Consider the following 15637-nt stretch of genomic DNA (forward strand, 5'->3'; position numbering starts at 1 on the left):
AGTAACTAAAGCAAAGAAGAGCTTGGAAAGCTTCACTGAGCTTCACTAGAAGAGATCAAAATGTGGGTACTGTCTCTAGCAAAGTGGGGTTCTTAATTGTTGAAATGCTGATATATAAAATGTTCAACCTGCCCAGAGGTTTACACCAAGAAGCTCCAGGCTTTTGTAATAATTGAACCATTCTGATCAAGAGCTCATTTTCTTTCCTAAGCCTTTCATGTTAAGCTTTCAGGTTTAAGAATTTTATTTAAATTCTTCATTCTTCTCTGAAGTCTGGGATATACATTAGTTACATAATTTGCATGAACTTTTATAACATTTTCTCCTCAGTGTTTTAATGTCATCAATTGAATTTGGTATGAAAAAGCAGGAAACTGCATTCCTTTTGAACTTAATTTACTTCTTAGTACTTCTAAGTACTAAGTACCATGATTTAATACTCATCTAATAACTTGAGATAATAATATATTTTCCTAAGTATCTAATTCAAAATCAGGAAAATATTTTTTTTCAAAGCTATGAGGTACTACACACTTGAAAATAATTTTAAAAATTCATATCAAATGATGGACTTAGCTTTTATGGGCTGTGGATGAGTCAAATATAAACAAGTACAGTGGCTTAATAAATATCAACAAGTACAGTTCTAGGTAATAAATATCGATATTCAAGCTTTGATCTTTTGAGTTGTCCCCATAGTACCATCAGGATTCCATCTTTTGTCATTACATTGGCCAGGCTTTTTGGCAAAGGCTTTGGCCAGTGTCAGCGTCAGGAACCTCATCTACAACGTAGGACCTGGTGGACCAGACCCAGAAGGAGGTCCAGCCCCATCCACCACTGCTGCCCCTACTGAGGGAAAGAAGTAGAAGCAAAGATAGAAGAATCTGAAGAGTCTGATGATGACAAGAGCTTTGGTCTTTTTGACTAAACCTCTTTAGTAACACATTCAATACAAAGCAGAGCTCTTAAAAAAAAGAAGGAATTTAAGAATTATCAACAAATGGCTTCTGTACTCTTCTACTGTACTCTTCTAATTCTCTGCCTAAATAGTTGGCAGAGATCTAAACATGGATCCCCAACTTCCGGGATCTAATGTCTGATGATCTGAGGTGGAGCTGATGTAATAATAATAGGAATAAAGTACACAATAAATGTAATGCCCTTTCATCATCCTGAAACCACTCCCCCTCACCCTGGTCCATGGAAAAATTGTCTCCCATGAAACCAGCCCCTGGTGACAAAAAAGTTGGGGATCACTGGTTTAAGAAATTATAATTGAACAACTTAGAGTCTGAGGCTATTTATATTTATGTTTATATTCTCCCGATGTTCCCAGTATCTGGGATACTAAATATAAATGGTTGTTGGATGTACCAGTTATCTATTGTCACACAATGCTGTTCATTCATCAGAAAAACTTAGTGGCATCCAGATAAAAACGTATTTTTCATGAGGCTCTGAAGTGCAGCTGACCTAAGTTAGTTTCAGCTGATCTGGTTGGGTTTGACCAAGTATTTAGGACTCTTCTAGCCATTAGTTGTCTCAACCAGGATGACTGGGGTAGCCTGACTCTAATTTCTGTCCTGTTCAACCTGCAGAAGTCTAGTCTGGGCATGTTCTCACGATGTAGGGGAAGGACACCAATGAGTAAAACCAACTGTGCAAGCATTTTCAACTGTGTGTCACATGTGTCAATTTCCTGTTGGTCTAGCAAAAGTCACATGGACAAATCAAAAGTCAGAGTAAGAAGGCAGTGCAAAATCATACAGGAAGGACATGGATACAGAGAGGAGCAAGAACTGGGGCCATTGGTACAACTGGTCCATTGAGTGAATACATAGATCAATAAGTGATGGAAGAGCACTGGACTAAGGGTTGGGAGACATATCCCTGAGGCTTGGCACTGTTCATTCTGTTAATCTGGGTATATTGTTTAATTATGATGGACCCTAATTTCCTTATTGGCTCTTCCCAAACTTTAAAAGCCTTTGATTCAAGCTTTTAATGATGTTTTAATGAATTTAATGCTGTATAGAGTCTATAAGAGAAACCTAAGGAAAGTTGTTCATTATCCTACTCTTTAGTGAACCAAAATGGCTAGTGTGGATGGCCAAAATTGATTGGCTACTTTTGACTCCATGAATCTCTGAATATTTTGTAATCATATCCAAACTGAAAAACTTCTAATCTGAATTTCAGTAAGGAGCAATGTGCTGAAAATTCAATTTCTTATTTAAATTGAAAATTCAATTTAGTGCTTGCTCCTCTCTGATGATTCTTTTGAAGCATACAGTATGTCAGGGCAACATCAGACACTATGACATTTCTTATATGTGAGATGTGTTTTAGAGTCCATTGATGTTTTACTTTAATAATTCATTGTTATGATGAATTACCATTCTAAAATTGACTAGAGGAGCTTTGTCATACTTGGATAATGTTGATAAAAATGTGGGTTATTTTAAAGTAAATATTGTGATTAGTTTTATAATATAAAAGGTGTAGATAATAACAGAAGTGAAACCTGTTCTTTATTATACAATAAATAATTATGTAACATATAATGAAAGTCTGTATTACTAAATTATTAAGAATAAAAATGAAGCAAACAATATTTTATAAGCTTCATAAGAAAGTAATGTACACAAATGGGTTTTGAAGATAATATTCTGTGTCTGAGAGGACTTGTTACTTGAATCACTTAGATTGCCTCAAAAATTCAACACCTAGATTACCAAAGTATATTGTTGAAGATATAATCTGTAACCCACTTTGACATATGGACTGTTTGATTTCAGATATACAGAAATAACTCGCCATATGATAAGTATCCTTGTCATACACTGGGTAGCATTTATTTTGGACTGATAATTTACTCGTAAAATCAATCACTCTGGTTTGTGTCATTTCAGAGTGTCCACGTAGACAGATCCAAGAAACTGTACTCAAATCAAGCTGGTCTGGACTCAAAAGTACCAGCTGGTTGTCAAAATGATTTGGCTGATCTGGAGAAAGAGAAGAGAAAGACTGAGGCAACTGCAGTAACAGGTACCAATGCAACCACCGGTTGGTTAAGCCTGTGATACTGGTTTTAACTGCCTTTATGACAAAGGCAAAATGTACAGATTCTTATTACCATTTTGTTTGGAATATATGACTCGATCAAAGCAACAGCCCAGACCTGTGAATCTCACTGAAATTTAGTTTTAAGTGAAGCATAATATTAAACACTCACATTGACAAAAGATCTGTTCATTGTTTGCTGTTGTTAGATTTTTCTTCTCATTTATGATTTTCATGCCCAAGGAAGTGTTTTTATTCTAATACTGCTTGTATTATCATGACAATAATATTGCTATATGTTTGCTAGATTTAACAAGAAGGATTAATAGCTTGAGAAGAGGTCAAGATAATTGAGATGCTTTTAATTTTAGAAAGTGTCAGATGGGTAGCCTAATGCAGACTTGAATTATAATAGTTTAGTTTATAGAGACAGTGTTCTGATATTTTTCATCTCTACTAAAAGCAAAACAAGAGCAAATGGACTTGTCAAGAAGTTGATAACATTCAATTAAGTTACCCAGACTAACTTCCATATTGTGGAAATCTGGGATAAGTTAGCAAGGGAAATGAGAATTTTCTTTCTTGGCAATATTTTTAAACACACCAAAGAAGCTCAATTTCTATTACACTTTATCTTTGAAACTTCACATTTCGTTTGTAGAAAAATTGAAACTGTAATTATGCTTAAGCATATGGTTTGTTCTTTTTCCCTCCTTATTTGATTTTGTAGCCAGCACTCTTTTTTCCTCCAAGGGCATGTAAAAGTCAAAATACTAGATATAAAGTCTCTGAAGTGTTTCTGCTCAAACTCTGACTGTGCAATCTGGGTTCTTTCATGTAGTTAACTTACTGGCTTCTGACACTCCTATAAAAATATCCCATAGAGCTTTTCTTATTACCTTTTCATTGACTCTTTCTGAATGATAAAAATGAAATTCTGTAAAGGGCTTTGAAAACCATGCATATTGCAATTCCTCCAAATTTCAAATACTAACCAAGTGTGACTATAAAAGAAACAACTACTGCAGTGAAAATTGGCTGCAGTGTGCTGAGTCTCAGGCTATTATTAATTCATCGGAAACTATTTTTTTCCTTAAGATTATGGATCCTAAAAAGTACAAGATAACACAATTGCTGAGATCAAAGTTTTTGTTTCAATCATTGGAAAACTTATTATCTGATCTTCCCCTGTATGTGAATCTTCCTGGGATACTATGAGAGTTCCAGGTTTGTGCTGTGAATGAATCAGTGCAGAGTATGATACAGACCAGGGTAGGAACTGCTTTGAACCTATTGCCTGTTAGTGATGGTTTAAGAAAAAAGAGGACCTGGAATTAAAGTGATGGTCCTAGGCAAGTGAGACTTACTAACTTTACTCAAGAGAGTAAAATGAAATCTGCTTTATTACATTAATTTCAACAAGAATTTATTTAAAAACTACACAGTATGTGTCTGGGCAATATTTGCAATTGCTTTCCCATTTGAAATTACAATAAATTGTAGAGTCTATCTTCATTGTGAATTATAATTGTATGACAGTTCCATAATAAGAATACAAAAGTAAAGCAGAAATATAATTCTTCAAAATTCACTTTTGTGAAACTTCATATATTTTCTTCATTAAAAAGAGGCTCTTTAATCTATGTGTGTGTTGATAGCTCAGACGTATCCAACTCTTGCTACCCCGTGGACTATAGTCCACCAGGCTTCTCTGTCCATGGGATTCTCCAGGCAAGAATACTGGAGTGGGTTGCCATCTCCTTCTCCAGGGGATCTTCCCAATGCAGGTATCAAACCCAGGTGTCCTGTATTGCAAGGAGATTCTTTACCATCTAAGCCACCAGGGAAGCCCCTTTGGATCTATACTTAACATTTACTGTACTTTGAATGAGTAGCTCATCTGTGAATATTCATTAACTACCTGATAGTTCAGGATGGACAAATCATACTCCTTCTGAGTTTTCTCCTCTTTTTAAATTTTAGACACAAGTCAGTCATTTCCTAAATTCTCTTCGGGTGAGAATGGCAGTTTTAGAGTCTCTGCAGCGTATCGCAGAGAAAACAAAGCAAAACCAAACAAAACCTTATTAAGACAGGGGAGCTGCTTCTCCAGTTTTGCTCCTTCTGGACACCCAGACCTTCTTCTTTCAGTTAGATGAACTGGAACCATTTCAGATCTGTATCTAATAATTATACTGAAGGGAATTATCTATTTTGAAATTCACTACAGACGACTAGAAGATTCGCTCTAAATGGCTGAACACATAGTGTAATGAGAGTTTGCTCTGTTGTGGCCGGGAGCACAGGAAATTCTGCCACAGGATCGGTGCTGTCAGTCCCAGCTCCTCTTCACTTGAGAAGCTGATGAAAATACCACACCAGATCTCAAAGGTGACCTTCCTCTCTGGATCCTCGACTCACTCTGGCTGTTCGACAAGGCCCATATCTTATTTAGGGAACATCATTATTAAGTCTGCACATTGTTTTGTCCATAAATTACCAAAAGAACAGTTCTCTGAAAGTAGGATGATTACTTAGTTAACTTTTGGATTCTGAACCTAAGACTAAACGTTAAACGTTGGCTACTGCATTTACCAGCTGTGTACCACAGACAATTTGCTAACATCTCTATCTCTTTATTTGTAAAGTTGGGTTAATAATAGTGCTATACTACAGGCTATTTCAATGACTACATTAGATAAAATAGGTTAAAATTAGTATGTCTGCATGCTAAGCCGCTTCAGTTGTATCTGACTATTTGCAATGCTATGGACAGTAGCTGGCCAGGCTCCTCTGTCCGTGGGATTTTCCAGGCAAGAATACTGGAGTGGATTGCCATGCTCTCCTCCAGGGGATCTTCCAAATCCAGGGACTGAACCCGCATCTCTTAAGTCTCTTGCATTGGCAGGCAGGTTCTTTACCACTAGCACCACCTGAGAAGCCCAAAGTTAGTATAGTACATAATACACTCCAGTTGAATTATGGCTATTATAATTAGTGTCTGCATATTTATGAGTTGATAGCTAAGGAAAATTTTGCCTCCTGACTGTATATTTTGCAAAGTCCTGGCTCTGACCGCTTGATATGTCTCTTATAGTCTCTGAGTTTCTGTCCATAGTATTTCCCTTTGAGAATTCTATCCTCTTGGGAATTTCATGGCCTCTATGAATCTTATGTACATGAAAAGTGATTAGAAATCTTTTGGAGATGTGTCACTGAATCCTCTGAATCTTTGAAGCAATGCGATCCTACAGAGACATGGAAGCCTTGAGCCTCCCTTAAGGACCCCTCCGCCTCCTTACCTCAGCTGCAGTAGCTCAAGAAGAGCACAGTTTCCATGGTTAATCAGTGACAGCACTATTTTTGAAGAGATGACATGTGTTAAGTGCAAGTGTTTGTTTTGAGCTACTTGTTTCACATCCAGTTTCCAGGGTAGACTTGCATATGGAAAGTTTATTGAGAAGTGTTTTGTGGAACAGCACATAGGTTGAGGAATGAAAGCAGGTCTGGACAGACAGAGAAGTGAAATCATAATGGAGTCACAAGAAAGACCTCAGCTGATGGCACAGGGCACTGTGGAACTGGTGTGGCTCTTCTGAGTTGTCCTGCGTTAGGACCAGGGGGCCAGGTTTTCATGGCCCCCGCTTCAGTCCATCATTGGGTTCGGCTGCCTTTGGAAAGGGGACATGACCGTGGGCAAGTGGCTTCCTTCATCCCAGGGCAAAGTTGTTTGGTACCAGAGGATTATCATATAGTTGTGAGAAGGATCTGGTTATTGTGTAGGTCACACATTAATTGCAGAGATTTCTTCTGGTGATCTGACTGGCTAAACAGAAGAACGGTTTTCTTTTTTCCTCTTTATATATTTGGTTTTACCCTACGTAAATGTTCTCTATTGAGTAAATTTTATACTCTTCTGATCAACATTCTCTAATGAAATTTCCTTGCTTTTGAAGCTCCAACTATATTCTAATTATCCTATATCTTTATATTAAACCCAAGCCACGACTCACCCTCCATTAGTTAGACTTGTTGAGTAGTGAGAAGATCCCTGGGCCAGAAAACAAAATGCAGGGACAGTAAGGTCTAGGTCCAGTGCTGTACATGCTAGCTGCACAGCCTTTCACAGGGCATTCCATTTTTCTGAATTATATTTTCCTCATCAAAATATGAGATGCCCCAGGTAATTTTGATGTCCTTTCAGTTCTAAAAGCATGTGATTAGATGGCCTTTTTTGATATCATAGAGTCATGACACTATGATAAGTTAAGACTTTCATCTCTAAGTTAAGATTCACTTAGAAACAATTCACCACATCTAGAAACATACTTACGGTAAATTAAACAGATAAGAGGAAACAAGTTTCATGGAAAAGGTTTTCATTAAGGTCATGGCAGAAGGTAGAAAGAAAGAATGGATTTATAAGAAGATAAAGAATTGTTTATACTGAGCTTTAATTCAATGTTAATGTTTACTCTAAACTTCAGATTTTACTTATATGTTGGGAATCAAAGCATAGGAACTTCTCTATAAAACTGTTTGAGAATTAAATAAGGTGAGGGTTCCATTTTAAAGACCTTGACTGAATGACTGCATATATGTTATTTAAAGGTAGGCACTTTAGAAATAATAAAATATATCCTTGTTTTTCAGTTTTATTAAATGCAGACTTCAATAATTCATTGTTATTCTAGATAATATGTAATTTTAAGCTCAATAATTACTTTTACTCCTAATGACAAGAAAATCATTGTTTAAGATAGCGAATAATTTCAAACTGATAATCCAAAAATCTGGTATATCTTTTGTCCTTCTACTTAACATCAGTGCAGATTTTTCATAATATAAACAAAATAATGACACCAGTAGAAAATCTCACATTTCCAGGGAATACTGTTTTCAGTTTAGAAATACTGACAGCCTAAAGTAAAACATTATAAGTCTGCTCTTCCTTTTATAGCAACCTATTAATATTTCCCTCTTTTTGGAAGGTTTAAATGTTGAAGAATATCCTGGAAGGAGAACCCACAGTCATTTCTTTCTTTGAACAATTCTGAAACATCATTTCCTATTAGGCAGTTGTGTGAGTACTGACAGCCTTGCCCCTCTTCTTCCCTAGAGATTAATTTATTTCCTGCAGTGCTTGCTCTTCATGGAAAATCTGACTTGTCAGCCTTCACCAATGGGAGATCTCATCAGCAGAATGTTAATTATAAAAGCAAAACTATATACCATATTGAAAGGGAAAAAACAGTTCTCCAGGCAATTCAACCTTTTTGTTTTCTTTTCTCTCCACTTCATCCTCTCCTCAGACTGTGCCTCAGTAGGAACATTATCTACTGGGGAAACATTCTGCGAGATGGTGGGGTATAGAGGAAATGTGTAGGCTTTGCCACCAGACAGACCCAAGACTGAATTCTAATTCAAAGAATGTTGAATTTCTTTGGGATTTGGTTTCTTTATCTGAAAAATAAACATAAAAATGCCTGCCTCATATGAAATTATATAATGAGACTGGCAGAGAGTAGACACTAGAAAATTATTCGTATTACCATAGTCTTTGTTTAGCATCTACTGCATATTGACTGGTGTGGCATAATAGTAACCATGTCACATGTTAATCTATTAGAGATTTGAAGAAATATATCTTTCAGCTTTAGGTGTTAGGCATATGAGATGAAGACACCTTATTGAGATGGCCTGTTTGAAACTTTACTCTTCATTTCCTTTCTCTTCTCATCACCACTCACACTTTTCATAACGCTCACTAGATACTTATAAACTTTTTTTTTTTTTCAAAAGTCAGTTCTTAAAAAATTAAAAGGTGTTTGCTAATAGTTTTAGACCTATCTATTCAGGTTGGAAACTGTGTTTGAGTTTACTAAAAGTTATTTCTCTAAAATTGTCAGTTTCTGCTTGCTTACATCTCAGAAACAAAGTTTTGGTGAATTAAGTCTTGAGACAAAGAAGATTGTCAGCAAAGGCGGTGGCAGCAAAGTAGAGATAAAGTTGAGAGATACAAAATGAAGAAACAAAATAAATTATTTTAAGTCCAGGATGATCACTCTTTCAGTAGTATGATTACAATTAACAAATCTGTTTAAGTATATTCACTTTTTTATTGTTGCCCCCACATGGTTTTATAATTTGTGTATAACACTAGAAAGAAAACCAATTAAAGCAAGTGTATCATTTTCTGTGATAAAATAGGAAAAAGATGTCACAATGTAAACTCATAATAAGTGAGACCTGCTACAGGGCTCCTACAGCAGACAGGAGTTCTGTGCACAGAGCAAAGAAAAGTGCTATTCTTTCACATGGCAAAGTAATATTTTTCTTAATGACCAGTGACAGTATTTTAACTTGGGTAGAACAAGGGATTGGATCTGTATGTTGATCTTTGCCTTTGACCTTTATAGAGTCATATGCACATCATTAATTAATCCTTTTTAATGGTAAATGCATTTTTTGAAACTATAGAGTTTTCTTAAAAATAACGAGCTTTTGAGCCTCTCCCCAATTTCCTAATTTTCCTTATTAATAACTTCTAATCTTATCATTTTAAATTTCCTTTCCCTTTTTTTCCTAACCTTTTTTTCTTATTGGCAAAGGACTTTCTTTTACCTATTATTTGAATCAATTCTGGTTTTTATTTTATTCACAAGGCCCATCTTTAATTTGGCCAATAAATTAAGCAAAGCAAAAAGGAACAGATAACTTTGAAAATTTGTCTCAGTGAGTCTCTAAGTTCTTGTACATAAAATGGTCATTTAATGAGCATGTTAAAAATACATATTCTTGGGATTTTTTCTCTCTAGTAGTGTTGACAACCTCTGGTGGGTTATATGCATCCCATTGCCTGTTATTGTACTGCCCTCAAGCTAAGAATATTTGTCTTTTTTATTTTTCAACCACTTAAAAATATTTTAAGATATTTAAGATAAAATACATATTTAAAATAAAATATTTATCAGATATTTTCTGACACATGAAAATTACCTGAAATTCAAATTTTAATTTTTATATAAAGTATTACTGCAACAGAGCCACACTTATTCATGTGCACATTGTCTGTAGCTGCTTTTGTGCTTTATCAGCAGAATTGAGTAGTTTTGACCAAGACCATATGTAAAGCCTAAAATTTTTACGATTTGGCCCTCTAGAAGGAAACTTTGCTAACCCCTGCTCTAGAGAGTCTGATTCAGAAGTTCTCAAGAAAGAACAGTAATTGAATTGATTTCAACATGTGTTTAGGTGATTGTAATACTGAGGTCTGACGACACTTTGAAAGGTAATACAGTAGGAAAATTATGAACAACCTGTCTCTTCTTCTCCCCTTCTCATCACCTACTCCATCAGCAATTCCTATTGGCTTTATCCTCAAACAGTATCTAGAATTTATCTTTTTTGTTTTTTCACCTAGTTCACTGCCATCAACTTTGTCCAAGCCATCATCATCTTTCATCTGGATTCTTGTATTAGCTTCCTAACTAGTCAATCTGCTTCTGCCCTTGCCTCAGTATCCTCCATTCTCAACAGGCCAGCCAGAGTGAATGTGTTAAAACCTAAATCTGATCATGTAACTCTTTTCTTCAGAATCCTCCAGGGATCTCTCCACTTCTGTCTACCTTGGCCTCCCAGCTGCATCTCAGAAACCCTAGGGGCACTCCATCCTCAACACACCACAGGCTATTTTCTCTAAGTGGCATAGTCTTTCCCCTAGAAATTTGCATGTTTTTTGAGATTTTTTTTTTAACTTTACATAATTGTATTAGTTTTGCCAAATATCAAAATGAATCCACCACAGGTATACATGTGTTCCCCATCCTGAACCCTCCTTCTTCCTCCCTCCCCATACCATCCCTCTGGGTGGTCCCAGTGCACTAGCCCCAAGCATCCAGTACCGTGCATTGAGCCTGGACTGGCATCTCGTTTCATACATGATATTTTACATGTTTCAATGCCATTCTCCCAAATCTTCCCACCCTCCCCCTCTCCCACAGAGTCCATAAGACTGTTCTATACATCAGTGTCTCTTTTGCTGTCTCGTACACAGGGTTATTGTTACCATCTTTCTAAATTCCATATATATGCGTTAGTATACTGTATTGGTGTTTTTCCTTCTGCATGTCTTTTATCTTTGTCTCATTTAGGTCTTTCCTTAGCCCTTACCTTCTTGGCAATTCCTTTCATGAACACCTTATTTGAAATTGTAATCTCTTCATAGGGGTCTACTGATCTCCTTTATGCCATCTCACATGCTGCACACCTTGCTTCGTTATTTTGATTATGGGCCATCTTCCCCACATGTGGGCTCCATGAGGATAGGAATTTTTATCCATTTGCTCTGTCCTTAGATTTAAAAGAGTTCCTGGCTTACTGCCAGTTCTCAATAAATATTTCTTGAATAGAGAAATGAAGCCCAGACTCCCATTCTGTTTGACAGATTATGTGTGACAACTATCAAAATGCAAAAACAATTGCCAGGAGTATAAGTCTCGTCTTTGAAAACTGACATAATATCTTGTAACCACCACAGATGAGAAGAAGAATAAATTTGTATCATTTGCTTTTTTCCCTCTCAACCAGTAACTTAGACAAAAGATGCTAAAGGAAAGTAAGTAGAGGAAGGGTACATGGGTGAAAATTCAGTTGAAGATGTTTGAAAGAGATTCTACAAAGTTTCACAAAAAAGTGCTTCTTAGAGCAGGTAGATGTGGTTACTGCAAGTTTTACTTTTCAACATAAGGTTGAGCAGTTTGAGGAGAAGGACACTCAAAGTTCTCAAAAGGGAAAATTCAGGGCATGACTAGCCTTGGTTCAGTTAACTGTTTGGGAAAAATCAGCTTTATAAGAGAATGTAAAGTTGGTGATGGACGGGGAGGCCTGGCGTGCTGCAGTTCATGGTGTCACAAAGAGTTGGACACTACTGAGTGACTGAACTGAACTGAACTGAAAGCATTTTTAGATATACCTGAACTGGATTCCTCAAAAATCAGATGAAATGGAGATTTTCTTTGACTTTAATACTCTCATTCAAAAAATATCTCATCTAATCTTACATATTTTTAAACCTTCATTTTGTGGATTAAACAGTCATCTGTTCTCACATAGATGTTGACTATTGAAGAACTATTCTGACTATTGAAGAACACATTTTTGAGAGGAAAACAAAACAAAACTTCATTCTGTTTCTGTTCTTCTGTGGATGAAGTATTTGGCTTGAACTCTCAGGAACTGAGTGTACATGATTCCACAGCCTTCAGTTAACATCATCATCTAAGTAATTGTGAATTTTCAAAAATAGTATTCAATTCAAGGTAAGAAACATCACCTCCAAATTAATTTGGTGACATTTTCCAAAGGAGTGGTCGATGAATGCCAAAAGGTTTGATAGCTTTAAATCAATTTGAATTTTAAAACCTAAATAATTGTCAGAAAAATCAGTTCCTTCACATTTTGAGAATTCTTGCAACTTAATTCAATAAAGAATAAAGTTTCTATTCAACATGAAATCAGCTGTGTCTTAACTTCAGCTGGCCATTAAAGCACAGGCATCATTGAGGGGATCCCCGCCCTGGGTGGAAGAAGGGGCTAATTCAGGCAGAGAGAGGCAACTTATAAGGTCCCTTCCAAAACTAAGATTGTTGAAATCCTATTATTTTACATTGAGATAATTTAATTATTTTAATTCCTCCCCTCCCATGTTTCTGCTTAACTCTGTACTATCTTAAATCAATTTATTGACAAGGGAAAGTAAGACTAATAACTGTCAAGATGACAGATTGAACTTTCAAGCTACAGGTTTGTGTGACTATGAGATAGTAATAGCAAGTAATATTTCTGTTGCACTTTACATTTTACAAAGCACTTGCAGGTCCGTTATTGCATTTGATGTTTCCTCAATGCTATGATTCTGTTATTGCTACCAAAACTTACTCACTTGTAAGAAAATGGAATTCAGAGATTTCTCAAGACACACAGCCAGTAAATCTTAGAATCAGGATTCAGATCGAGTTCTTCAGATTGTTTCTCTGTACTGCAGTGTATCTGTTTCATTTGCCCTCCCCAGCCTCTCCCCTTAGGAAAAGCTATGCTGTCAGGGAGAAATTTGGTTGTTATCCCTTTTTGCAGATAAAGTCACAAAGATAGTCTGTGGTGGAAGTGGGGATTATATCTGGGCATACTGCCTAAGAATCCTGTGTTCTTTTATCTATAATGTATATTCCACAGTATGTAGTTTTATTGCTGTTTGTGATAAAAGGAAGACATGAAAATCTAAAGGCAGCAGTTGGGGATGGTGGATGATGAGGAGAGTGAAATCAAAGAGAGCATGGGGTCTAGACGATCTTTCTCTCATCCGACCCCACCTTCCAACCCCCAGCCTCACTTAGCACTGAGGGGGAGTTGATGGGAGAAAATAAATTTAGGCCGTTAGGGGAATTAGCATGATGTGTGGAGAAATTCCACTTTTTTCTGCTTTGACATCCCCTTTCTTTTTTCCCAGTAAGTCTGTGAACTCCTCAGAGATCACAGACTGTATGTTTTGTCCTTATATTTTACACAGATAGTAAAACTAGGTAACAGTTGATGAAACAGTAAAACTCTTTATTGCAAAATATAAAACTTTTACATTTATTGACTCATTTGATCTTTGTCATAACCCTGTAAGATAGGCATTATTGTCCCTTCCCCTGACCTTGTTTTCAAAGATGAGGAAATAAGGTACACAAAGGTTAAGTAACTTCCTTAAGGTTATAGAGCCAGTGTGTAGTAGAAAAGGAAGGAAGAAAGAAGGAATGAAGGGAAGAAGAGGAAGAGGGAGGAGAGGAGAGAGGAAGGCAAGAAGGAAGGGAGGAAGAAAGGAAGGAAGCAGAGGAGAAGGGAGGCAGGAAGGGAGGTAGGGAGGAAGTCATAGGCTAATGAACGCTCAGGGGCAACAACCTCAGAGAGTTCCTCTCCAGGTCCACGAGGCTAAGCACTTACTAGTAGATCATTAGTGCAATGAGGAGTGCACAAGTGAAAGAAATGATCAGTTTTCTGTCCTGTTTGACCATTATAGTTCACGCCATTAGAATTTTTTTTTTACGCCCCATGCTCCACAAAGCCATAATGCAAAGAAGCGTCCATCTTCCCTGAACACAGAGTGCAGGGTAGCTTTCTTTCCTTGAGAATGTGACATGATGTCTTTTTTAAAAAAATTAATTAATTTATTTTAATTGGAGGCTAGTTACTTTACAATATTGTAGTGGTTTTTGCCATACATTGACATGAATCAGCCATGGGTGTATATGATGTCTTAACGTCAAGTCTGTGCACATGTTTATTAGAAACTCGAGATTGTACAGCTTTTGCTTGAGACCTGTTGGCTTTTTTCATTTAACATTATAGGTACCCTTTTCTCCTCCACTAGATTTGAACTCCAGTGCATAGCCATTGTGTCACAGCTGAGGTGATAGGTCTGCAATTGGACATTTTTTAGAGCACAATCAAGCTCTAGCCTCTTACTAGCTGTGTGATTGCTAGGCAAGTCTCTTAACTTCACCTTGGAGTCAGGTTTTTGCTTTACATTACCAGATAAAAGAGTTTTTATAAGCATAAACTAAAACACAAAGAAAAGCACATTGTAAACTGAAAGACACTTAACAAATTTAATGTATTATCTCACAGAAATATCTACTTTGTTTTTGAAGGGTTAACGTTAGTTCCTGGAGTTTGGGGTTTTTTGTTTGTTTTGTTTTGGTTCTTATTTTGTTCTCAGTTCTCAAAAAATTTACAGGCAGGTGAGTGTCCTACAAACAGTACTTGAAAGCAAGTAGTTTCTTTCTTGACTATTTCTAATACATGTTTCTGATGGACCCCTCTTAATCTTTTTTTCTTACAGAAATCTTCAAAACTGAAGAACATAAAAAATAACGAGATGTGACAGAAGCCACTTGGGCAGTGAACATAAATGTTGCAATGTAAAAGCAAACCTAGCCTTCTAGCTGAAAAAATAGCCCCGAAAGGAGTCTGGGCCATTGCAAAGGCAAAGACAACATTAAAAGTTTTAACAGATAAAACTTAAAGAGCAACATAGGATATAAAATTCACAGTCTATTCTGCTGTGCTAAAATCTACATGTATTTTTTTTATTGTTTCTTGGGACATGTTTATTTAATGTGCACATTTTTTTGTGGTTTCTATTCCCACTACTGACAATTAAGCAATTGAAAATTACTTTTATACTTTAGTTTCTTAGTGAAAAATTTTAAAATAGGATAAAAGCTCACCAAATATCTTCACTTTCCTTAGAATTTGTTTTGCCATTTTTTAGTGTTATCATTATTGTTAAAAATAACAAAAAATAATTATATGAGAGTGATCTAAAATAACTAGGTTTCAAGTCAATATATGGCAAAACCAATACAATATTGTAAAGTAAAATAAATAAATTAATTAAAAATAAATAAATTTTTTAAATTTTTAATAAATAAATAAAATAACCAGGTTTCTTATGTGATTCCCTTGGAGCTGTGGAAATAAGTTTAACTTCACATTTTCATTTAGTTTTAGAAACATATAGTGAAAA

The 15637-nt window shown here is 36.0% G+C and overlaps 1 protein-coding gene across 6 annotated transcripts in view; it reads left to right on the forward strand.

Moving 5' to 3' along the window:
• THEMIS (thymocyte selection associated) overlaps positions 1-15432 on the forward strand; it is a 199310-nt gene extending 183878 nt beyond the window's left edge. Inside the window, exons 5-7 of one of the 6 annotated variants that reach the window (XR_824779.1) lie at positions 2916-3051; positions 12181-14579; positions 14619-15432. Coding sequence is in view for 5 of the 6 variants with exons in the window: in XM_010834653.1 (XP_010832955.1) it covers positions 2916-3051; positions 8058-8113 (192 nt within the window). In the remaining variant the exon portion in view is untranslated. Of the gene's footprint in view, positions 1-2915; positions 4794-8057; positions 9995-12180 lie in introns of those variants that run through there. The other 5 variants (XM_010834652.1, XM_010834651.1, XM_010834653.1 and 2 more) reach the window with 5 other exon arrangements.
• Positions 15433-15637: the final 205 nt, after the last annotated feature.

This window comes from Bison bison, unplaced genomic scaffold, assembly GCF_000754665.1.
Source record: "Bison bison bison isolate TAMUID 2011002044 unplaced genomic scaffold, Bison_UMD1.0 scf7180017864035, whole genome shotgun sequence".
Lineage (NCBI taxonomy): Eukaryota > Metazoa > Chordata > Mammalia > Artiodactyla > Bovidae > Bison > Bison bison.